General features: G+C 34.3%; 2 protein-coding genes across 2 annotated transcripts; one reads left to right on the plus strand and one right to left on the minus strand.

Moving 5' to 3' along the window:
* Window positions 1-1856: 1856 nt before the first annotated feature.
* LOC133283775 (uncharacterized) lies at window positions 1857-3669 on the minus strand. The gene is made up of 3 exons (XM_061480687.1): window positions 2850-3669; window positions 2175-2272; window positions 1857-1865 (listed from the first exon to the last, which is right to left on the minus strand). Exons 1-3 carry the CDS (start codon window positions 3667-3669, stop codon window positions 1857-1859), a joined length of 927 nt encoding a protein of 308 aa, XP_061336671.1.
* A 10942-nt stretch (window positions 3670-14611) lies between these two features.
* Window positions 14612-24311, plus strand: LOC133283774 (uncharacterized). The gene is made up of 6 exons (XM_061480686.1): window positions 14612-14718; window positions 14822-16120; window positions 16614-17603; window positions 18060-18285; window positions 18939-19081; window positions 23790-24311. Exons 2-6 carry the CDS (start codon window positions 14828-14830, stop codon window positions 24096-24098), a joined length of 2961 nt encoding a protein of 986 aa, XP_061336670.1. The 5' UTR covers window positions 14612-14718; window positions 14822-14827; the 3' UTR covers window positions 24099-24311.
* Window positions 24312-26969: the final 2658 nt, after the last annotated feature.

Consider the following 26969-nt stretch of genomic DNA (forward strand, 5'->3'; position numbering starts at 1 on the left):
ATCCATTGCTAATTCATCTTTAAATAATTTTTGTGAAGTCTTATGACCTAGAGATTTATATTACGAGGTAGTTATTTTATTTATCATGGGACTTGCGTTTTAAATTCACAATATTTAGAGGGTATAGTCATATACTTTGAAAGAACAATAATAAGTTAAAGAAATAAGGCCTAAGGATAATACATATTTCCAGTATCGATGAAGGATAATGAATCCAAGACCCTTGTTTAGTCATCTACTAGTTAAAGTGTTAAACCAAACCTCATTGCCATCCCTGTTTCACATTAACGAGAAAAGCCTTCTATCTAAATAATATAATAAACCTGACGGATGTTTTTGGGCTTTCTGTGTTAGGATGACTATGACAATTTAAAATGTATATAAAATTTGCCCCAACACAAATTTGAGTTCACCACGACTCACTTCCTTCTTATATATATATATATATATATATATATAACTATAGCATTCTATTTAAAGTGATCAATTTGATATATCTATTTTGTGCCTGTAAAGACTTTTGGGTCCGTAATAAATATTTGGTTAAATTTTGAACTATAATTTCAAGCTTGCCTAGTTGAATTAGATATTTAATTTGTTGCAAAACCCGAGCTTAAGTCGTGACATATGCATGGAATATGAGGATGAAGACAGAGATATTTTGGAGATTACTCCCATGCGACGCAAGTCGCAAGCTTCCCATATGAATACTTAGGGCCTGTTTGGTGTGATGTATAAGGCCTGATAGTATAAGCTTATACTATACGTTATGACATTTTCAGTTGTTTGGTGTGACCATCGTATAGTATAAGCTTATACAGCAGGATCCCTTAATACATCAAAACAATGTATAACTTAATCCAACCTAAGGGAGAGGGATAAGGCCTGATAAGAGGTTGGTGTATTAACATTGTTGACCAGTGACCAGTGTAATTCTCAAAAATTAATATATTATTTTAATATTAATATATTAAAATAAAAATTAATTTTTCAATATATTAATTTTTAAAATACTGAATATTTTTATTTTTATAAAAATTGATTTATGTTTTTGACACACTGATCAATAAATTTTTATAAAAATTAATATCATATGACATTTTTTGAAGAATTATATAAATTATTTATTAAAGGATATTTTTTTTATCCTATATAGTATTATACAGTGCATTATCAAATACTAGATGATATCATCTTATACAATATATTATTTTTATTCAATACCGTGCCAAATGCTGGATAGTATTAAAATTCAATCAGGTCTTATACAATCAGGCCTTATACTATCAGGTCTTATACTATCAAGCCTTATCTTATACTATGCACCAAACATGTCCTTAAGCATATTTTCGACGTCGTACACAGGGAATGTTGGACAATACAAAAACTACAGAATAATATTTGAGTATGGTTTTCATGGTCTGACACAAATGCAATTTGAATATAGTTTTGTTCTCTGTGATGTTTGCTTAGAAAGTAAGGAACATGACGATGAAGACACCTATTGTAAAACAATAAATAAGGATAACATTCATGCGCAAGCGTTCACTTTTGAGCAAGGTTTTCATGGTCTTACAAAACTTCGGAATAATAATTGAGTACGATTTTCAAGGTCTTATATAATGAATATAATATCTGAGCATGGTTTTCATGGTCTTAGACATGGAATAGGAAATGCCAATCAAAACTCACTAACGCGCTCGTATTGTATGACTATGTTCACGTTCTTCAGCAAACATATGGCATGTGCAACTTGGGATACATGATCCACTGACCCAGTTTGCGTTGATAGTCTCACATGTAATACTACCATATTATGCAAATCTAATTAGTTGTCATCCAAGCTAGCATATACATCAATAATCCTGCCAAAAAATTGCAGAAAACAAAATTAGCAAATTACAGCTCAATCCCCAAAATGCTAGATTTTCTAAAATTTGATACAGAATAGTACTAAAGAGACAGTAACATGCAATTTTTTAATGTGTTCGAGGATCACCGTGATTTTTTCACTCAAAAATTAACACTTGTATTAATTTTTTTTTTCTCTTCTCTCTCCTCAACTTTTTTTCATTTTCTCTCGTCTCAATGCCACCAAATTTTTTTGGGTCCGGGATTTGTAACATACATCATTCTTCCAAGGTTAAATAGGTCATCCATTAATTTGGTTTAACCTGACAAGTACTACTCAACCAATCAATCAATGAAATAACCAAGTAAGTACCTGCAAACATTTTCACCACCATAGGCCTTGTTCCTGACGACAAAGTAGCTGTAAATTTGCACACACAGTCACTTAAATTTACAGAAAAATAAAATAAAATAAAGAGAGTAGGGATGAGGGCTCAAACACATGATCTTTCAATCACAAAAAAACTATTTTACCACAATTTCAGAGTCACTCTTTATGGAGTGTTTGGTAAGAGGATTATTTGAAGATGTCTGAAAAAGTGAGGATGGATTTCTTAGAATCTCACTTTTGGTAGCAGATTAGAAAACTCGAGAAAGTTATTTTCCCGATATTCTATTTTGTATGTATTTTTTAAACCAAAATACTACTGAAAAATACAATCCAAATGGTGGTATTTCAAGAATTGAAAAAATATGGATTAATTTTTTAAACAAAAATAACCAAACATGGTATTAGAAAAATTAACTTAATATTCCAAGGAACATTTTGGCTTATCAAATAACTTGTTGGAAATATTCCTTGAAAATTTATTTTCTTATCATATCCTCGCGAAAAAATTTCTCCTCTAACGACCCACCGTCACTTAACTTTACAAATTAACAAAAAAAAAAATCACTTTAGAAAAACTCATTGCCAAACCTTGATTAAAGTTACAAACCTGAATCACAATTCAACGTTGAATTGGAGTTCCCACACATGCAAACCTGTCTAATGCCATCCGAACCAAATCCACACGTGCCACCCGTTGCCTCACACGCTCCACAGAACTCGTCATTCCCTTGCACCGAATAGCTCACACGGATCCCATAAGACCACGCACTTGGCCCATCAACCTTCAGAGGTGCCAAACTATAAGCACTGCTATACCCTTGACACTCAAGCTTTGAAAGGTTAATGGACTTAATAGCCTCATAAGGCAAAGCACAACATTCTGGTGGGCCTGACCCAAAAAACGACGAGCCCACCCTTTTATGGCCCAACACTTCAGCCCAAGCCGGGCACCCGTAATACTCTTCGCATCCCATGCCCGAAACGTTTCGACATGGCAAGTTCTTTCCTGGGAAACCTTGGAACAATGGTGACTCAACCGAACAACCTAAGAGCATGAACACGTTGTCCGCCGCCGGGTTCATGTATGGGGCCCGCCACGGCTCCACCGCGAAACCGTTGCCGCGGCTTCCGAGGACGATTGTGTCACATGTTGACATGTGTGGCTCGTGAAGTGTGAGTGCTTGAAATGCATAGTCTATTTCTAGCACCCTATAGGATCCAGAGCTTATGCGTAACATGAGAACATCATTCATGCAGAAGAGAAGGTCACGGAAACCCGGGTGCCCGCACCCGTATTCGAGTGCAAACGGGTAATCTATGGTTATGTTACCACAATATGAACGACATGGGTATGCATGGCTTGAACTTAATTGAATCAACAAATATGCTGAGAAAATGAGATACGGTACATGTAGCAATGTTGACATGGTTGTAAATGGGATACAATAGAAGTTATATCAAAGACTTAAGTGATGGGGGGTAGTGCAATGAAGTGAAACTTTGCCTGGTTTTATTGATGTGTGGGAATAGCTTTATTCAGATGCAGGGTAGAGGAATCTGGTTGAATTGTTTATGGGTTTTCCTTCCCTTTTTTTTGTTTTGTTTATATTTATAGTACTGGTCATATTTATAGCTTTTGAATTTCTGCTTGCTTTTATTTGCTTTTTTTATGTTGGTAATGGTAAAGATGAATGTTTAGCTAGGTTGCTTTAAAATGGAATATAGTAACATGAGGGCTTCCTGATGATGACTAATAACAAATGGAAATGGTTCAAGTTTTAAAGCGAGCTTTCCAACTAAGCTTGTGTGTAGACAAATATTTTAGAATATCCGTGATTGGGGATATATAGTAGGTCCATAAGTTCAGTGCCACTGCCAATTGCTAGAGAAGACAGTACAAGGTTTAGAATTAGACATTAGGAGGCAACCTAGCTAAACATTCATCTTTACCATTACCAACATAAAAAAGCAACTGCAATTTATTAGTGATGATGTTGCAGGGGTGTAAATGGACCAGGCTAGCCTGGCTTGGTCTACAGTCCGGCCTATGTTGAACCTGGTCTAGCCTGGTTTTTCTGAGAAGTAGAGTAGACTTAGACTTACAAAAAATCTCTTTTAACAAATAGGCCATAGGCCAGACTTGTCAAGTCTGGACTAAAGTCTTGTAGGCTGGCATATTTAATTTTTTTAAATAAAATAAAATAATATATTTATTCTAGGTGATAAAGTACCAACCCTAATTTCTTTTGTGCACCGTCGCTTCTAAGTGACTTCTCACTCTCGTCTCTAAGTTTTGTCTTTAGTTGACCAAGTAATTGTATTTCTTTCTTATTTTCCCCATTTCTTTGACTCAAATTCTCCTCTGATATACATTATAGAGTTAGGGTATTATGTTGACTCTTGTTTGTCATTTTTTATTTCTTACGAGAAGTATTAGTGCATGCATGAATGGAACTTTCTTTGCTCTATACAATTATTTTCTTTGCTCAGTATATGCAGTGGGAGGCCTACAAGGTCGTCTGTAGGCCATATTAGGCTTTCTAATTTTAAAAATAGGTCAGGCCTGGCCTATAAACAAAGCCTTTAATAGGCCAATAGTCCAAATATTTTTTCACGTAGATTTAGGCCAGGAAAGCCAAAGTCCGGCCTAGCCTGGCCCATTTACACCCTCCGTTAAATCTGACTAGCAATCTTACCTTTGCATAATTGTTTCCTGGATTCGAACCCATGACCTTTCAGTCATGAAATAACAGTTTTTACCACTGCTTCAGTTCACCTCCTTATAAAAATTGATCTATTGATATATTAAAAATTATATGATCTTTATTTTACACATTATTTTTTAAAATACTTATAAACTTTTTAGAGTTCAATAAAACTGACATGGACCCGTACATAGACTTCAGGATTAGCTAGGTGAATTGGATTCAGCCCATTCCTAAATAAGAAAACCTATATAAAAGTAGGAATTCTCAATTTCTCGCCACATAGGTAGGCAATCTGAAATCCTAACATCCTTATTTTCTTTTAGGGGGCGTTTGGTTGGAGCTATCTCATCAGATAGATAGGATTCGGATAAGTGGAATTCTTGAATCACCTTGTTTGATTGCAGAGTTTCTAAAATTTTGCTATCGAAATCAGACCCCCATCAATCTAAGTTTGCATGTCAATTTGGCCCAAATGCAAGCCAACAGATTTCCATTTGAGATGTGGTATTGGATGACGTCTACCTAAATGGAGAAATGGATGATTAACCACATGACGACCATCTATGTAGCACCGATACTGACACGGGACACGACACGATACGACACTCCGACACGTTAATTCTAAAAAATGTTAAATTTCGACACGTTAGGACACGTCTTGATATTAAATAATATTTTTAATTAATGTAGTGTATATTATATCTAATATTCAATAATTTAGCAAAAAAATGAATCTAAACTTATAATATTCATAAATTTTGCAAAGAAACATAAGATATTCCAAATATTTATATTAAATTCAATAAAATGGTAATCGTAATCCAACGAATCTAATAGTTGGAACTAAAAACTCAACGCAACGCAACCTCTAAACCTTTTTTGAATTTCTATAATGCGTGTTGGAGTGTCTGAGAGTGTCGGGAAGTGTCGGACACGACACGTCAGGGTCTTTGAAGTGTCGGTGCTTCGTAGACGACCATACCCTCAACTTGGGTGACAGGAGTGTACACAGGCTCGCCAGTTTTCAACAATGCCAGATCTCCAATTGGGCAATCTGCACCAAGTCGAAGAACAAGCAGATCTGGGTCCTAGTTAAAAACTCACAAATTCTAAACAGGAATTTTGTATAAGATTTCTTTCTTTTCTTTCAACGACAAGCAGATTTGAGGGAAAAAAAGGGAAAAACAAATTAAGACAAACTTGACAGGTCACACAGGATTGAGTTGTTTTGAAAAGCATCTCCAAGATTCAAATAAAATAGCATATGAATGAGTTGCTGTTTTTTTTGTACGGTGGCCGGTGTGATGGTTGCTGACCGGAAACCTCCACACACGGTGTCCAAAGACACAGATCACAAGGATATAAGTGGCCCTTTACGAAAATATCAAAGTTTGTGTTTTGAGTGGGTAGATCCAGATCTGTGTTTTTGTACTAAAAAAAATAAAAGAAAGGGTAGGTGATTCAAAAAAATTTAAAAATAAGGATATTTTCGTAATTGTAACTTATTCTCCATTTATATTTTATCTTAAACCAAACATAAACTTTATAAATCTTATCTAATTTTTTCGGTAAATTTTTTTTTAACCAAACAACTTTTTTTACATTTTCTTACCAAACTCTCTTTCTAATCATTTCCTTATTAATTACATTTCCCTAGTATTCAAAAAATTTATCCTCAACCAAACCACCCCTTAGCTTTCTCATCACCTACGGCTTGGACACCATTAACTCTCAAATCTAACACAAACCTTTGATCTTCAAAATCGAACAACAATATCATAAATTTTAAGGGTTTGCATTCAACCATTTAATATGGCCATAAAAAGTTTCATACACACATAATATTTTGTTTGAAGGGAAAAAAAATTACGGCACACAAAACGAATCTCTGTAACATAACACAATCATTTTTTCTACAACGTAACTCTTATAAAACCCAAATTTTAAATATATTTTAATAATTTATTTTTGGGGAGTATTACATAATGGGTTGAGTATTTTTATTCTTTCAACTATTTTTTATTATCTCCCCGCCCCCCTTACGAGAAAAGTTATTGTGGAAAAATACTCAATGGGAAATATTACTATTCTATATTTGGTAAGCAAAAAGTATTATTGGGAAAATTAGCTCGAATTTACTGATTCTATATTTGGTTGATTATTAAATATTACTGGAAAATGTGAGATGATTTTATAAAATTACTTTTATAATTCTCAATGGACACATCAAACTCAGAAACTGGCATCTAAGGGTGTAATTAGGCTAGGGTAGGCCAGGCCAGGCTTTGGCCTTCATGGCCCAGGCCTACGCAAAAAAAAAGCAGCTTATCTGGCATATGAGCCTATCAAAAGCTTATTTTAAAGGCCAAGTCTGCCCTGTTATTTAAAAATAAAAAGGCTACAAGGTCTATGAGGCCTTTTAGACCTACCATATTGCAAACTAAAAAAATAAAAATAAAATAAAATATCTCATTCATTAAATAATATTTCCAACATATGTCCAAATTATAAAAATTCTACAATAGATTTTTTAACAAAAATACAAATTATAAAATTGTTATACAATTGTGTTGATCCAGGGACGGGTGTTAGTATATGGATGTCCTAGAGACAATCTTTTGATTAGATTAGGTCATATGTAGACCTTTTATATTGTCGCAAATAAAAGCACTATTTATCCTGTTTCATATTTTGTCTCAATATTACTATTAATATTTATATGAGTAACTGGATAAACCCCTTGGAATAATATAGGTATCTCTTGAATATCTGTGATGAGATCACGATCATGAGGATTCAAGGATACTGCATGTTTATTCCTAATTTTATGTTCCTAGTCTAGAGACATTGAGAATGGGGATCAGTGATCTCGGGTAAGACTATCACGACTTATCTACTTGTATTTGGATGCAAGGTAAAGGCCTCATGAGCTACATATATGGAGATGATGTCTTAGCTAAAGTCGTGGGTGGACCTATAAGGGTATAGCTCGCACTGAACAGACCCACAAAGAGACTCTATGAGGAACTCTCACAGAGAGTATCATTAGAGTAGTCTCTTTATATTTGGGTATGTCTTTCTTAAGGCATGCTTTGATTGTGCACCTGGTCTGCCTGAAACATGGAGACTCATAGGTATACTGTTGGGCTTGTCCTGAAAGAACACAGGGCTAGGGTGATAAGCTGAAGGAATTCGTCAAATCTCTGTGAGAGATTAGGTTATCTGTAAACCGGAGAAATCGGGATAACATTTACAGGGACTCGGGAATCTATGCATAGTAAAAGAGATCATGAGATGATCTGCCTTTAGAGTCTGTAAATTGAAGATTCCCTATTTCGAATAAAGCTTACCCTAAACCGCAGGGGTTGATACGCTTCCTTACCCTAGGTTTTATGGGAAGGTAACCGAGACGAAAGGAAATATATACGGCAACCAAATATGTGTAATAGTATGATCAAGTCATTAATCTAACTAGTTCTGGGGCAACAAAGCATTGCTAGTGCTCTGTGTTGTCATTAAATGGGTTGTGGGCTTATTGGGCCCAAGCCCGTTTATGTCAGTGGCTATGTTGAACCTAATGAGTCACACACTAAGACCTAATTGTCTAGATGCTCTAGCATTAAAGGTATTGGGCCTAACAATTATTATTAGCCCAAGAAGTAGTTTGGAACTCCACAGATAGGGTGGAGGGCGCATGAATCAAAGTAATGGGCTTGGATAGTCCAAGACATTACTAATTAATTTAATTAGTTAAATTAATTATCAAATATTTAAATTTTGAATTTTGAATTTGAAATTTGAAATTTGAATCTTGAAATTTGAGATTTGAATTTGAATTTGAATTTGAATTTGAATTTTGAAATTTGAATTTTGAATTTTGAATTTGAGATTTGAATTTTGAATTTTGAATTTTGAATTTGAATTTTGAAAATTGAATTTTGAATTTTGAATTTGAATTTAGAATTTGAATTTGAATTTAGAATTTGAATTTGAATTTAAAATTTAAGTGTTTGAAAGTTTGAATTCAAATGTTTGAAATTCGAATTTGAATTGGCTATGAAAAGTTGTTTCATAACAAAAGGATAAGATGAGATCTTGTTGGAACATATCAGGAGGAGATCTTTTGGACATAATCCAAGGATAATGGGGTGCTGATTTTGGCTAGATTTGATCATCAAAATCAGCTCCAGAAGATACGGTCTGTTGGGAGAATATTTGAGTGAGTTGATTTAAGTTTGAAATGCAACTAACTCAAATGTATCTGGTCACCTTTTAGGCTATATGAGGCGCACCATTAGGGGTGAAAGTGGGCTGAGCTAGGCTGAGCTTTGCCCCGAAAAGCCCAAGCCTACATCAAAAAATTTCAATTTGGCCCGGCCCAAGCCTAGTATGAGTCTAACTGTTAGCCTGGTTTGACCCGTTTATGAAAAAAACAAATGGCCTAGCTTGGCCCGTTAGCCTGTTAATTTTTATCTTCCAAACAGAACCATGAATTAACTTTACAAAGTACTCAAATTCTGTTGCTACACCAAAAATCATAATTTCAACGTCCAAACAGAATCATGAATCATAACAAAACTAATACAATATGCATTTAAGTCATTTTCAAAAGCAAAATGCTCAAATTAAATAACATATATTTCATGATGCTTGTAGTAAGTATAACCTCTGCCAATTTTTTTTTAATATATTCATATACACAATCTAACATGTTGAGATATTGGTTCCTCCTATTTAAGAAATAAAGTGAGATTTCTATTAAAATATAATCGAATATGATTAAGTTATAAATAATTGCAATTGATTAAATTTATATCTTTATTTTTTCTTCAAGGCATACTTACTCTATTTTATTTAAAATAAATAGTACAATATAGGCCGGCCCGTAGGCTTATAGGCTCGACCTTTTGAAAGTGGACCTACGGCCTCTTTATTAAACAGGCTTTTTAAGGCCCGAGCCCGGCCTATTATACAAAATATACTAGGTCAGGTCTAGCCTGATGTAGGCCGAGCCGTAGGCCCCTGTAGGCCGGCCCGCCCCAGTTTCACCCCTACGCACCATATAGCTGATTATATGATGATTCATGATCAGATTTCTGACTAGGTTTTGAACTTAGTCTCATGAGAATATTCTGGGATGTTGTTGGCAATTTTTGAAATGCAACTACTCCACTTATTCTCTCCCCAAGGGCGCCACTTTTGATCAGATTTTTGGGAGAAAAATCTGATTTGTTTTTGAAACTTAAAAGGCTCCTCTTGTGTACTTAATGAGTGGTTAGTTCCTCCTTAGGTGTGTGTGAAAAGCCAAGCCTTTCTCTACTCATCTATGCGCCCCCCATGTGAGGTTTTCTCTTAGAACACTTCACTCTTCTAAACACTTTTACCTAGCCTCCTGCATCACACACTGAGCGCATAGCAAGCCTTATTGTGGTGATCAATCGGCGGCCTTACTGGAAGGAGTTCCTGTATCTAGACGCGGGTGGTGTGGATCAACGTTAGAGGGTCTGAACCCTTCAGACCTACCTTGATCATCTTGAGTTTTCACGAACAAGGTATGACATACGTCTTAAAGTATGTATCTTGATATGCATGTGTGTTCCGCTTGCGAAAAATTTTGTTTTTCCCTCACGCATGTTTCGGCCTTCAAGGCCAATTCTACTTTCAACGGGGACATCAAACACCAAGTGCTTGTGAAGCTCCAATTAGCTGTTCTGCCACATTTCATTATAATGCTTTGGTTACATTTCAAGTTTATTAAACAGGCCAGCTTACAGGTCAAAAGGCCAGGTTTTTTATATTTAGCCTACGGCCTTGTTTTAAAACAGGCTTACATACAAGCCTTTATCTGTTTTAATTATCTCAAAGGTCGGGTCGGGTTAGGCTTTTCATAGGCCAAACTGTAGGTCCCTGTAGACCGGCCTAACCCATTAACACCCCTGGTGGCATCCATCGCAACACATACTTTCCACTTCATTCACCTGAATTTGTGAATGAATCATAACCATTTCAGAAAATCTTAACTCAGATACAAATTAACTTTAAAAACCCAGAGCGTGTGTTGTTTAGAAACCTTCCTTGTTCATTCTCCAAAACTCTCATCAATGACTGACCCAATGCTCGCCGCTAAACCGCCGGTGGCGGTGGCTCTCTTTCTTCACCACCTAGTCGAACAAGGGTGACATTTTTTGTTGAGTCTGATCTCATAAACCCACTTTAGAAAAAAAACAAAAAAAAAACCTTTTTTTGTTGCAAATTCCAACAAACTACGTCTCTCTAATTTTTTTTTCATGTTTAGGTTTTCTTCTCCTAGCGCAAACCTCTTGATAGTGAAAAATATCTGAAAGGAAAAACAAAAGACTACGACTTTGATCTCATTGTCAGGAAACAAAATGAAAAAGAGAAACGATAATGGTGACAGATGCATGGAGGAAGAAAGCAGAGCAAGAAGTCTCTAACACAGGGCATTATTGTCTCAAAAATAATGTCAAATTTTTTCAATACTCGGAATATCAAGAATACCACGCTGCATGGTATTTTTATTTATATTTTGCTCACAAACAAAAATTCCAGAAAAATCACATTCTTGAAATTTTTTTTTCAAGAATCTTATATTAAATGTGAGTAAATAAGATTATAACCCTTATTTTTTCAGAAATCTCAAAAAAAATCTCTACCAAATACCCCTAAAAGCAGCCCCCACTGAAATAAAATAGCAAATGAGAGAAGATTCAACTGAGAAACCCAAAATCTAAATTTCAGCTTAAATAAAATTTTTTAAATTTCTACTGCTTATGAACTTTTTAATTCATTAATACTAATCATTTCATAAATTAACAAAAAAAAAAATACTTTCTCCATTTTTACATATCTTTCATTTTAGAAACTGAAATATTTTTATTTTATTTTATCTATTATTTAAAAAACAAAGTATCTAGGATAATTTTCGTAAATGTATAATATATAATTAAACATAGAAAAAAGATGTGTCGTTTTAAAAAACACACCTTATATTATTGCACTATGGATCTCACAATTTTACTTTATTTTTGTCTTTATTTTTTTAAAATAGGTCTTATTTCTTTGTGAGAATAAAAGACACAAGATATTTCCTTAAAATAACACGCTTTTCCCTTAAACATAATTTGAAAAAGAAATAAACAAAAGAAGAGACAATTGCAAGGAATAGTCACCAAAATGTCACTTTTTGACAAAAACTTTATCCAAATGACACGCGAGCAGTATTTTTTACCAGACTGCCACGTGTTATAATTCGCTATGACTGGTAGCGAATTACGTTCGTCAATGATTTTGTGACATGTGACATACTTTCACAGAAAAAAGTTGATCTGTCATAATTCGCTACCAGTGGTAGTGAATTTGGTCTGCAATATGACAACGTGTTATAAAATAATTGTCCACGAAATTTGTTACCATTGGCAGCGAATTATGACACATGGCAGTATGATAAAAATACTATTTTGTGATAGTTGGATAAATTTTTTTGACAAAAAGTGACATTTTGGTCAATGTTTTCAATTGCATATTAATTAGCTTGGTCAAAATCCCAAAAGTAAACCAAAAATAAAAAAAAGTCACGTCTCAGCATATGGATCTGTGGGGCTTATTATCCATACAGGAAAAACATTTGATATGGATTGAAATAATCATAAGAATGAGGATAATTTAAAAGTATTATTTTATTTTTTTTGAGGATAAAAAAATAATTGTCCCAAAAATAATGTCAAAATTTTCAATACTCGGAATATCAACAATACCACACTGGATGATATTTTCGTTTATATTTTGCTCACAAACTAAAATTCTAAAAAAATCACATTCTCATAATTTTTTTTTCAAGAATCTTATATCAAATGTGGATAAATAAAATTATAACCTTCACTTTTTTGGAAATTTAAAAAAACATCTCTACCAAATACCCCTAAAAGCAGCCCCCACTGAAATAAAATGGCAAACGAGAGAAGATTCAACTGAGAAATCCAAAAACTAAATTTCAGCTTAAATAAAAAAAAATTAAATTTCTAGTGGTTATGAACTTTTTAATTCATTAACACTAATCATTTCATAAATTAACAAAAAAAAAAAAAAAATACTTTCTCCGTTTTTACATATCTTTCATTTTAGAAACTGAAATATTTTTATTCTATTTTATCTATTATTTAAAAACAAAGTATTAAGGATAATTTTCATAAATGTATAATATAATTAAACATAGAAAAAAAGATATGTCATTTTAAAGAACACACCTTATATCATTGCGCTATGGATCTCACAATTTTACTTTATTTTTGTCTTTATTTTTTTTAAATAAAACTTATTTCTTTGTGAGAATAAAAGACACAAGATATTTTCTTAAAAAGACACACTTTTTTTAAACATAATTTGAAAAAGAAATAAACAAAAGAAGAGACAATTGCAAATTAATTAGCTTGGTCAAAATCCCAAAAGTAAACCAAATATAAAAAGTCACGTCTCAGCATATGTATTTGTGGGGCTTATTATCGATAAAGGAAAAACATTTGATATGGATTGAAATAAGTATTTTATTAATTTCATGTTAAAGAAGATAAGTTATCTCATGTAATAGAGACAAACTTATGGGCTCCACCACATAAAAAAAGAAAAAAAAAAGTGACACAATTATCGAAGGATGTGTAGAAGAAAAAACTTATCTCATGTAACATGAAAACACTTTTTCCCTTGAAATAATCATAAGAATGAGGATAATTTAAAAGTATTATTTTATTTTATTTTTATAAAAAAATATTACTTTTTAATATATTTAGTATGATAAGTTATATTAACAATTTTTTTCTTAACAAAACTAAATCTGACCAATCATACACTCTTGATTGAAATTTAACCAGTCAGACTTAGTGTAATTTGTAAATTTGTACTAAAAAAGTTTGTCAATATTATCTCTCTCTATTTAGTAAAGGAAATATTATTCTGATGTTACATGGAAATAATTTTCTCATGCTATAGAAAGAATCTGAGCCATTATTAAAAAGCAAAAAAAAGGAAAAGAGAAAATGCATTTTTGAAGTAAGAGAATCTAAGATGGGGAAAGATATTAGGACAACCAAGTTGTGTTACTACCAAGTGATTACCAATCAATCTAACTGTTAGATCGATTATGTTGATCTAACGATTATATTTATTTTCATCTTTGTATGGTCATGATTCCCCAAATTTAAAGTGAAAGCATTAAATATGAGAAATCATAACCATACAAAGGTGAAAATAAATATATAATATTAAATTTGGAAAATCATGACTAAACAAATATGGAAATAAATATAACCGTTGGATCAATATAATTGATCTAACGATAAGATTGATTGGTAGTCACTTGGTAGTAACACAACTTGGTTGTCACAATATCTTTCTCCATCTAAGATAACTATATTATATAAAATGAGAGTAGTATTTTCCATTTAGTAAATCATATATTTATTGGGAATATTTTCCGTATATGTGTGCTGAGTTTTCAGACATGCACAGCAGAGTTGATTGGTAGGTAAAACAAGATACACATTTACGTGTCCTTTTATACTGGTAGTTTTGAAACCGCTTCCTCTCTTCTTCAGTCACTATTTATTTATTTATTTATTCTTTTGAGACGAAAAAACAAAGATGTGATTCTCATTTTTGTTTTTTGTTTTAATTTTTTTCCTGCATCGTCATCTTCTCTTTGTGTTTCAGCGAAGGATCTCCACTGTGCTCTATTTCCTTCCACGTTAATCAGAGGTTCGGTTTCGCATTTCTCTTCGATCAATTGCTCTCTCAACTACCTTTCGTCTTTTATTTTATTTTATTTTAATTTATTTTTTTAATGTTTAATTTCAATCAGTTTGAAATGATCAATGGACGAGAGAGGAGTGACGAAGTTACCTCTCCGGATCCGTTAGATTCGTTCCCTCCGTTGCGGGTTCGTCAATCGGACGGCGACGACGACTCCGAATTCGAGCGATATTGCAGCGCCAACTCGGTGATGGGGACCCCAAACACCAGCATGAGCATGTGCAGCGCCATAACCGTTTTCCACGATTTCTCCGAAACCGATTTCGGTTCCGTTTCCGTTAGGTCTTTTGAAGACTTCGATAACCGCTTGGACGATTTCGGTTTACGAAATCGGCGGAACTTGAGCTACGGTTCCAGTGGATTGGAGTTGTACGGTGATTGCAGTGACGAACTCGCCATGACTGTGCTTGATTCGTCGGAGCTAATCGGGAATGGGAATCGCGAGGTTGCGGAAAGAGAGATGGAGAGGGAAGAAGAAGAAGAAGAAGAAGAAGAAGAAGGTGACTCTTCTGAGGGTGAGCATTCGACGTACAACTATGACAGTGGAAATGAGTCCTATTTATCAAGGAGTGTGCGTTATCATCATCAGGAACCAGAGGTGCGAAACGAGATTCCCTTGTTAATGAACTCTTCTGTGGCCTTTGGTTCGCAAGATTTGGATGATTTTTTGCTGCAAAACGGTCCCGTTTCTCTCGTGTCTGATATATTTCACAATCAGCAAGAAAAGAGTTCTCAAGTTGAAGAGGATCCAGTAACTTTTGGTCGAAAAGAGGAAGGAATAGATAAGAAGGAAATGGTCACAGCCAATGAAGAAGTTGAAGAAACAAAAGATATTGGTGATCCAGAAGCTATACAAGAGGCTGATTTGTTGACTAACGTAACAGAAAGTTCTACTCAGGCCTCAATTGATTGTCCTAACAGTGTCAAACCACAGGTTCAAGGTACCGAGGAATTAGTTACCTGTCTCGAAACTTCCATATCTGGGGTACATGAAGTAGATTTGGATCCGTTGGCAGAAGAAGCTCCTCAGCATATGGGTTTGAATGTTACTGATGGTGGAAGCATGGAAAATAGGAATCAATATAACAGTGAAGAAGCTCCTGCTACTAGTGATGCTCAACATGTAAACCCGGAGCTAGATGATTCTAATTTTGAGTTTGATCACTTTTGTGATAACAGAGTTGATCAAAATTCTTCCAATCCTTCAAACCATCTAGCGAATACAAATGTAAAACCATTTGAGAACCATGAAGAAATTGTACCGCTTTCAAATTGTGGAATGAGGAAAACGTTAGGGAGCTCTTCCACTTCAACGAATCTCTTGGAACAAAATCCTGTTACATCTAAGGTGAGAGATGAGTCCCGCTGTCTTTCAAGTTATCATTTTCAGCCCTCTTCAGTTATTATATTTGCTACAACAATTTATTTATTTATTTTAATATGTAAACCCAAGGTTTTAAGTTGCAGTTGCTGTCGCAGTTGAGTTAGACCAGCATTAGGTGATTCGGTCCATGATTTTAAACCTTGTGTTCAAACTTGATATTAATAAAACATGCACAATTTTGGCTGGGTATTGAAATTATTTATTCTTGAGCTAATTCAATAAAGTATATTCAATTGAAACAAGAGACTGGTTGAATGACTCAATTATCCTTTTCATTTTCTTGTTTTTACTGTCGAGAAAGGCTGTTTTTGTTTCCTGCCCCATAAAAAAAGATGATGATAAATGCTGTCATAGACTTATGGTTTGAAGCAACTCATTTTGGCTGCATATTTACTTAAGTTGACATTGTGGCTATAGTCATTCTATGCTGGGTTTAATGTTTCACTAAATATTGCAGATGGAGGACTTTGAGCTAAATGAATTCTATGACGAGGTTGTTCAGGAAATGGAAGAAATTTTACTGGACTCTATGGATTCTCTTGGGGCTAGGCTTGCCATGGGTAACAGATTGCTTGAACCGCAATTGTCTATGCCTTTAAGAGATGGTGGGTTGACTGCTTCTACTTCTAGTACAGATGATACTTACCTGCTAGTTCAGCGCCCAACAAGAGTTGATAGGATTGAAGTGGTAGGCGCAAGGCAGAAGAAAGGGGATGTTTCTTTCAGTGAAAGATTGGTTGGGGTGAAGGAATACACTGTGTATAAAATAAAAGTGTGGAGCGGCAAGGATCAGTGGGAGGTTGAAAGGCGATATCGTGATTTCCTCACTCTCTATCGTTGCATGAAAACTTTATTCAATGAGCAAGGCTGGATTTTACCTTTGCCTTGGTCTTCTGTTGAAAAGGAATCCAAGATATTTAGAAGTGCATCTCTTGATATTATTGTGAAGAGAAGTGTTCTCATTCAAGAGTGTTTACAGTCTATTCTCTCTACTAGGCTCTTTTCAAGTCCTCCAAGAGCATTGATTTGGTTTTTGTTCCCTCAAGATTCATATCCTATTTCACCGGTGTCAAATGCAATAGTGTCTCAGTCTTCTTTTACAAGAGGGGGAAACATTCGAAACTTTTCCACTTTAGGGAAGACCATATCACTTATAGTTGAAATTCCGCCTAACAAATCTATGAAACAGTTGTTAGAAGCACAACATCATACCTGTGCTGGATGCCATAAGCATTTTGATGATGGAAAAACTTTGATTTGGGATTTTGTACAGACATTTGGATGGGGGAAGCATCGACTTTGTGAATATACTGGTCAACTGTTCTGCTCTTCTTGCCATACAAATGAGACTGCAGTCTTGCCAGCAAGGGTTTTGCATAATTGGGATTTCACTCATTATCCTGTTTCTCAGCTGGCAAAGTCTTATCTGGATTCTATACATGAACAAGTAATTTCAAAAATAACATTTGTCTTTTATAATATTGTTTTCACCTTATAATCTTTCGTATGTATGTTTTTGTCCATAATTTCTATCCACAAGCTATCTAGAAAGAGATGCTGTTTCTATCTCTTCTCTTTGTTGATTGCAAAAAGCAAGAGTTTGCCATCTTTATTCCTGTAGGGGGGATAATTATATATGCGGATATAGTGATTGCTAGTTTGAAAGAATTCTGTTTATTTGCAATTATAATGAGGATTTGGCACACAGATTGTAACGTGATTCAAAATAACTACACTAATGCATATTGATGCGTGGTAAGATGTAATTGGCTTATTCCATGTTCATATTATACTGCATGGCTTTTCTTGGTTAGTTTTGTAGCTTAATTGTCCTTGTTATATCCCTCTTCAGTGTTTAGCTTCCGTTCACTTCACATTTTTATTAATGTCATTTCTCCTGCAGCCCATGCTTTGTGTTACTGCAGTTAATCCCTTCCTTTTATCAAAGGTCCCAGCCTTGCTTCATGTTATGAGTGTCAGAAAAAAGATAGGAACAATGCTTCAATATGTTCGCTGCCCGTTTCGGAGGTCTCTCAACAGAGGACTTGGAAACCGGAGATATCTTCTTGAAAGCAATGACTTTTTTGCTCTTAGGGACTTGATTGATCTTTCCAAGGGAGTCTTTGCCGGTTAGCTTCTATTTCTGGCTTACTACTTCTTTCTTTTCTTAAAAAAAGGATTTGAATATATGTGGATTTTGTGGTGTGGCTGAATATAGATTCTTATCATTATGGAGAATAATTGTGGCTGCTTGATATAATTTTTTTGAACTGGTCTGATGAATCTCTCTCTCTCTCTCTTCCCTATGGTACCTAGTCATTACCAATTCTTGAAATAACTGTTCGAACAGGTAGCTTGGAGAGCATATTGTTTCTCAACCATGTGAGGTAAACAGCAACAATTAGCATCCTAAAATTATTGCTCATAAGACCTTTAGGGATGCTGCTACTATTGGTTTTTTGACTATTTGTACAGCCCTGGATAGACCTACATCCCAAAATATGGGATTTCCAGGTGTTAGTCTGCATCAAAAATTCAAAACTGGTATCCAATTCATACTATGGAGTCAGCTTATTGTTTGGAAGTGGGCATCATGATTTATAATTACATGGCCTTTATAGTAGCTTCATGCATATTGCCTTGTCTGTTTCTTTGCAGTTTCATTTCTCTCTTATTGTTTCATGAGAACATAGAACTGTGCTATTGATTATTTACTTTGGAGCTAATCGCTGGTTAATTTTGAAATATCTAGTATTTCTGATTTATAGCAACTGTTATACAGCACTTCCTGTGATGGTGGAGACTGTGTCAAGGAAAATCTTGGAACACATTACTGATCAATGCCTCATATGTTGTGATGTGGGACTCCCCTGCAGTGCCCGACAAGATTGTAGTGACCCATCTTCTCTCATTTTCCCATTTCAGGTTTGTATTTGTCAGTAGTTAAGATTCTATAGAATAGAATTAATTAAGGAAAAAATAAATATATCAATTAGAAAGATAACTATTTCATACAATTTTAATCAGGTTCCCAAGGTGCACTGTAGAAATAAAGTGTAGGGTAGATAACTTACGAAGAAAAAGATTGGATTTAGATTTGGCAAAGTATACCTGCATAAAGGAGGTTTATAGACCTCGCAATCATTTTGTTCATTAATTTTTCTGAAAAGTGGGAGAGAAAAATGAATGGTAATGATTATGAGTCCATGAGATATCTGTATACAACTTTTCTTGACATATAACAATCTGTTTAGATGGACCCTTTTTATTTCTTTCTTTACCTCTCCCTTTTCTTTTTCTCTTTATTTATTTTCTTCTTATTTCTTTATTTCATTTTTTTTTTACTTTCTTTTTTTCTTTTCTTTTTTCTCTTATGTATTTTTCTCTTATTTATCTTTATTTTTTTTCTTTTTAATTGTTTATTGCTATTTGTTAATTTCTAGTGTTATTTATAATTTTTATTTATCCTTTTTTTGTTTTTTTTTCCCTCAATCTTTTCGTACTTTTCATTTTGGTTTATCTTTATTTATCCTTTTTTTTGTTTTTTTTTCCTTTAATCTTTTCGTACTTTTCATTTTGGTTTATCTGCCATCAATCCCAAATAGTCTGGGATACTGGTGTTGTTGATGTTGATATTTACAAAGCAACTTACATAGAATTTATTTGGTGCATGGTACAGTTTATGTGTACTTTTGAGAATCTAAATTGAATTCTGATGGACTCAACTTTAAATTGTTTAGAGAATCCTGGCTTACATTTATGTGTCCACTTTTAACTTCTAATCCTTTTTCCTGCCACTTTATATATGAACCCCGACAGGGTTTCGATTTGACACACTTCACAAATTTAATGAACTGTTAGGAGTCCGACTTTGTGGCTGAAATGGGTGTGAGTTCCACTGCACCTTGTAACATCCCCGTCTGGAGCCGGTTCAATTAATATACACATGATATAAACAGAAACAGCGGAAGACTTAACTTACGAAAATATGAGCTAACTTTTTCTTTTTCTAACTTATTTCTTACTCGGCGTAAACGAAAATCGGGCAGAGTTTCCTCTATAAATCGGACAACTGGGGATTTTCCAATCCCTCTCAGAAGCATTTCCTGATAAACAGTTTATACAACATATCAATTCAGAAATACCAGGTATCCAATATAATCAAATACCCATACATGGACGCATGCATAACATGGCTCCGTGCCACTATATCTAACAGCATGCCATCAAAACGTAAACCTATCTGAATACTACATCATCATATAACGTGCCTGAATACTCAAATGTACATGCATCAAACTGACAGATATGTACAAAACATATACAGGCCATATACAAAATAAAGGATCTACATCATGATCCACAAAATACTGAAATACTAAATGAAAGCACTATACTCCAAAATAGAAGTAGCCTACAGCTACTCAAAATCCAATACGTCCAAAATCCTCAGCCACGGGTAGTGTTCCTGACTCGAGAGGTCTCACCGGGGATCTGGGCACCTGAAAATATGGCCCCAACGAGGGGTGAGATTACAAATCTCAATAAGCTCCAGGTTTATAGAGAATTCTCCATACCCCTGGCTCACTCCTGCATGAAAGTCAGATACAGAGTATACAAATACAACATATAACAGATATCATAACAGAACAAATCATATATTCATATCATAACAGAGGCGTGCGCCGTCATTCCCAAGGGAGGACCCCAAGCGGAAATAAACGCACGTGTTCCTGAGGGAGGACCCCAAAGCGGAACCAGACATATCAGAGGCGTACCCTTTAGTCCCGAGGGAGGACCCCAAAGCGGACATCAGGGTACTATACAATCAATGGCCAGAGATTATTACAGAAATCATATTATCGAAGTCATATCAGAACAAAACATATCATGTTATCAAATAGCTCTATATGAATGCATCTATACAAAGCATCAAAACAGTCATACAATCCAACCACAGTTCACTAACTATGGTGGAGCACTCAAGTAAGAAAAGACTCCTTAAAGATAGAGCTTACCTCTTGAAGTTTTATCAATCTGCTTACTTGTGACACAAGTTACTTTTATATCTTCAAGAGATTTTGATCCTTTTCAGTCCCTAGGTACACCTAGAGCAAGAATCCACAAATACAAATTGATAAAATGCCATCATGCCTAGCTTTCACATAAGGCATACATTTTATCGCTTCTTTTCGTTTCTTTATGTTTTTGCCAATGCTATGCCAATACACAAGTCTAGACCACCTTATACTCGTTAGGGTTTCCTTAATTTAATCAAGTGTTCACTTGAGAATTTTCAACATAATTCATGTCATTTTCTCTAAAAGGCCGTGAACCTACCTTTAGGAACTCAATGTATTTTTCAACCCTTATTCAAGCTATTTCACTTCTTAACTCATCAATTTTATACAATGCATTACAACACATTTTATTAAAATAAAATGTAACAAAATATATTCCTAAGCCACCCTATAGGTCGAACTCCACAAGGACAATAGGCAAAAGGGTTCTTTTCTTTTTAATTATTCTTTCTTCCCTTAATTAGCAACTAAACATACATAAATATATATGTTCATCAAGTCTCAATTAATTTTGTCATGACAAGCTCCTCTAAAGCCCCCAAGGCCGAAGCATAAGGGCAAGTATTTATAGGATTTTTCCTTTTAGGCCTTCTTCCTAATTTCATACTTACTCCAACACAATAAACCCTCTTAATACATAAACTAAAATTTGCACAATGGACCCTATTAAGGCCGAAACATAGAGAGAAAGGTATATGATTTTTCTCTAATTTTTTTATATACATACAAATGCTCATTTTCATTTCCTAAATCCAAAACAACCAAGATTCATCATCTAATCAAAGTTTCACACCCAATTCTTTCCCACTAAAACATAATCATAACTTTTATAACATAAATCATCAAGATACTACTATGGAAATAGAGGTCCGTTACCTCCAAAAGCTTATACAAGGTCAAGAAGGTAACCTCCAAGCAAGTCTCCACCAAAAATCCCCTTTTTTCACCTTGGATGAATAGTGCTCCGAAAATGAGATGACAAATATCTCTCTCCACAAACGAAATCAGCTCAAATGGAGGGTTGGAATAGCTTCCTTGGATGATTTCCTATGAGATTGGTATAATGGGTGGAAGGTTTGGTTGCTTAATCATGGAGAAATCAAAGAAAAACAAAAACAAACCCTAAGCTTCCTTTTGCCATGGCTGCCACGGGTGGGGAAGGGAAAAGGGAGAGAGAAAATGTGAGGGAATAGTGAATTTAAGTGACTTAGGGGTTTTTAAGCACATGTGGCTTTTTAACCGGTTATTTTTCTATCGCGTATTTTAACTTAAATTGACCCGGAACTAACTTAAAGTTACAGACATATTTTTTTTTTTTAAAATCATTTACATTAATTTTTATTTCTTACAAAACAATATTCATAATTCACAGTATGATTTTTGCACCGTTTTTGACGAAATGCACTGTGAATCACTAATTGTACTTCATTTACTTATGAAACTTAAAACTTATAAACTTATCATTTTCTTGGGCCTATATTGACTTGCTTCGCATATATTGGACTTTCTTATTCTTATTTCATCAATTATTTATTTCTGGACTCTACCGGTTGCTTAAACAGCAGTACAAAATACCCGGTAGAAACACTATTCACAAGATTTTCATGGAAGGTGCCAGACTATACAATTTTTCGTTCTGAACTCATATTTGTCGTCAGAATTATCAAATTATGTCTCTAAAATTATTTTGCTCATTTAAGCTCTACTAGTTAATTCACAAAACTGCAAATTCTTCGGCATAACGCACTGTTCATAACATAGTCATGATTACAGTTAAAATACTCGAAATCGCTCACTGAATCTAATTATGGCATTTAAATCCTTAAATTAAATCTCTAACTAAGATTTATCAGTTAGGGTCATTATACACCTCTTTTAAATCTATCCATCCATCTACCAGATTCTACGAACCAGATATTTTGGGTTCTTGTCCGTTAGGCAAACACTAGATGTTATGCATTTACATCAGGTAAAGCAAGCAAAGGAGACGTTGGGATAAGTAGTTGGTTACACTCAGCTGGCAAAATTTGTGTAAGAGCTATGCTTCTTGATGCTCTTGCCTGACCTGTGCTTGTATATTATGTAAATTAGAAAAAAAAAAAAAAGTTACTAAAAAGGAATTCATGATTAAATGATTTGTCATGAGGTGAAAATATGACTAATTTTGCACAAAATCACATTTATTTCTTCGTTGTCATTATTTTTATTAGTAGTTCTAATTCTGTAATTTTTTGTATAAGGTTGGAACTACCTAGCTCACGTTTTCTTTCAATTGAATTCGCTGTAGTCCACAGAGCCGGGATTCTTAATGGGTCTGGGGGGCTTCGGGCTTCTATCTTTTTTTTTTTTTTTGGTACATAGCTTCTATCTTCTTTTATGAAAGAGAGTTAAAACCATTCCCTTATTTTGCGTAGATTTCAGGATTCATTCGCATTTATGCTATCCTCTAATGCCTGCGTCCAGTACTTTTGGCCCATTTCTTTTTGTCATAGTCTGGAATTATTTTATCTACTGAAAGTAGCTGTCTTAATTTAAAGCTAAATTATCAACAGGAAGACGATATTGAAAGGTGCAAAGCTTGTCAGTTGGTTTTCCATAAGCGTTGCTTCAGAAAGGTTACAGATTGTCCTTGTGGGGCACAACTTAGATTGAATGAGACTAGGAGCTTGACCAACAGAGCAAGCCAAAGGGGAGGTGGTGAAACAAGAGGAACTTTGGACTTGTTGGGCAAGGGACTGAGTTCTGGGTTGTCACCTAGGTTCCTCTCTGGATTATTTACGAAGGAAAAGCTTGAGAAGACTAGGGAGCATAAAGACGAAAATATTATCTTAATGGGTTCGTTACCAAGCACTTCTTTATGATCAAAACCTGTACCTTAATGTTGTATGTCTATATCTTACGATGATCTGCTATACCACACATTCTATTACATCTTAGGATGTCCATTCAATAATCACAATTGTCTATGTGGTCATTTTTGGGTTTCTCATTCTTTGTAACAAAATTCATGTATAGTAATAGGTCTCTTTTCTTCATTATTATTTTTTTATCTACGTTAACCGGTTCTTGGATTAGCTTGTTTTTGTTCCGTTCATTGTGTAGAACTCTAGTGGTTAGGGCTATTGGATTCTCGGAATGTGTAACCTCTTTCTTCTCTCTACTTCATTCTTCTCTCGTGGCTCTGGATACATGGAGTAATGTGGATCACATCGTAGCACATATTCTAACCAATATATTTGTGACCGTGATGGGTTCTTTCGGGAGATAAAATATAGCAACGTTACTGTTCACTTAGAGATCATCTTTCTATGCCTTCTGTGCCGTTGAACTGCAGCCCTTAGAATCTTGTCTTAGTTCAAAATAACTTTAAACAACATTTGAGATACTGGTATGCTTCTTGTTGATATTGTCATTCGTAGTTAGTCCATCATCTTAAAGATAAATTTTAACTCCATCCCAAGCTAAAAAAGGGAAGCTTGATCCCTTTCACCGACATAGTGGTATGGATGGAGATGGTAAAAAAGGAGACATAGAAAGAAGGGAATAACTAACCTAATGAATAAAGGTGGCAACCCTCTTGCATATCAATGTGCTTTGAAACATGACAGGCTCATATGAATTTGAGGATGGGAAGAATTAATCTTGACTGTTACCACCATGAAACTTATGGAAGGTTATTATGATCTATTGTCCCTTCGTGGGTTCCTCCGCAGAATCTAGTATAGATATTGGAAATGTTTTGAGGTACTTTTCTACTACCCAGTTCAGTGTATCATGAACCTCCACGAAGTTTAGTAATTGCGCGAGATTTAAATTCTTCGAATAAAATCTTCCAAATGGGACCTGTTGAATATTGAAGCACACTGCCCATACACTAATCCTTGCACGAATGACTAATATATTCTTTGCTATCAAGTAAAAGAGTTGGTGCCTTGGTGGAATCCAACACCATAGTTTGATTAGAGATACTGGGCGCGCTAACTTGTGTTATTTCGCTATGTTCATTAGTGGCATAAACACGAGGATATTAGATGGTATCTATCATATTCTAATAAATGGAAATTTTCTCCAAAGTCAACAGAAAAATGGACTCTTTGTATTAACTGTTTCGTTTATCTTAAATCATACAATATACATAAAACAAAAGCAATATACAAAACTTTTGTGCTTTCGGCTAACACGCGTCATCCACTAGATATTAGCACTATTGGTTAAATTCAAGAACAACTTTCAACTTAGTAATGGAATCCACGATAATTATTTATACCATACACGATCTGCACGCCTCAATACGAAGAATAAGTAAAATCTTTCCCGTAGTGATTGACATGGTTCAAGACAGTTGTGCTATCTGCCAAATAGTGATTCACCTTGTTCAATACAATGCTAACAAAGCACCCAAAGGCATGGTTGACACTTTATACAAGTGGATGTTGCATTGCCAAAGCCTAATTTTTTCTCCCCTTTCTTTTTCTTATACTTTGGTACATTTGCTTTAGAGAATTACATGTGTCCTAAAACTAACGTAATTAATTAGTTGAATTAGAAAATCAAAAGGTGAAAACAACAATCAGAATAAAAATAACTTTCGAAAAAAGTTATATATGATCCAAAGTTAAATAAGTATATTTTATTTTCAATATTATAATTTTTTTAGTAAATTCTCAAATTTTTCATATAAGAAAATTTAAAATGATTCAATTTTAAATTTATGACATCTTCAATTTTACTAACTTAAATAGAGCCTTGAACTTTATACTTGACTAGATTTATATGAAAGAAAAATGAAAATTTTATAACTGTTATTATTATTTACCTTTTTTTAATTTGTTATACAATTACTTTAAAGAATATTTAATGGGATAGACTTTCCATATGCTTGTACTTTGAATCATAGGAATATCCTTTTATTTCAGTACTATGTCTAAGGTCCTTCAGGTTTATTCCCATCTATCCAGTGACTCTGAAGTTTGATAGATGAGATATTTTTTTTACTGGAAAAACATAATTAATAAAAAAATGGTAGGAAAGTGAGTTTAATGGAAAAGTTAAAAAAAAATATGTTTGGTTCACCGAAATATTACTGGAGATATTTATGTAAATTTGCAAAGTTTATGTTTGGTTGAAGGTAAAATAGTGATGCAAAAATAGGTTGAATTGACCAAAATACTCCTGTTGTAAAAAACAACTCAAGTCCCTCACTTTACACGCATGCAGAGTCATTTCGATCCTAAAGTTGACGCATCTTTTTCCACTTCCCCACCTATCCTAAAATACCACATCTGAAGTGGTATTTTAGAATAGTTAATTTCATCCAAAAAAAACAACTATGAAGTCATTGCCTAAGCTTCTTATTTGCATGGCTTTTTTTTTTTTCCAAAACTTAAACCAAACGTGATCAAATGCAATTGCCACTCGCACTTCCCCACCAAACCCAAACTTTAACGTAAAACCACCAATGTTCGTGGATTTATAAAGGGAACAAACACTTGAACTTGGCATCAACTTGATCTGGAGGCGTTAATTGGCTTCTTAATTGGATAAAGTTTAGGGAGATTAGTGATTGGTCACATTCTTAGGTCAGAGTATGCATGCCACAAGACACAACATCACTTGCAATAGAGGAACATCAAAATAACATTTCATTGATGATTAATGTTCTTCAACTAGCCAACTCTTATTTGCGGCTTGGATTGATTTCTCATGTAGAATAACATCAACATCAACAACAA

This window comes from Gastrolobium bilobum, unplaced genomic scaffold (assembly GCF_033153095.1).
Source record: "Gastrolobium bilobum isolate Gb01-03AN ecotype WA unplaced genomic scaffold, APGP_CSIRO_Gbil_v1 utg92244, whole genome shotgun sequence".
NCBI lineage: Eukaryota > Viridiplantae > Streptophyta > Magnoliopsida > Fabales > Fabaceae > Gastrolobium > Gastrolobium bilobum.

What these genes read in the sequence shown, in the direction of transcription:
- LOC133283775 (XM_061480687.1), bottom strand. Translation starts at nt 3,669, where the DNA reads ATGTCAACATTGCTACATGTACCGTATCTCATTTTCTCAGCATATTTG. An exon ending in AACGTTGAATTGTGATTCAG is followed by an intron (nt 2,273 to 2,849) that starts GTTTGTAACTTT and finishes GCAAATTTACAG; the next exon opens with CTACTTTGTCGTCAGGAACA.
- LOC133283774 (XM_061480686.1), top strand. Translation starts at nt 14,828, where the DNA reads ATGATCAATGGACGAGAGAGGAGTGACGAAGTTACCTCTCCGGATCCG. An exon ending in AAAATCCTGTTACATCTAAG is followed by an intron (nt 16,121 to 16,613) that starts GTGAGAGATGAG and finishes TAAATATTGCAG; the next exon opens with ATGGAGGACTTTGAGCTAAA. An exon ending in TGGATTCTATACATGAACAA is followed by an intron (nt 17,604 to 18,059) that starts GTAATTTCAAAA and finishes TTTCTCCTGCAG; the next exon opens with CCCATGCTTTGTGTTACTGC.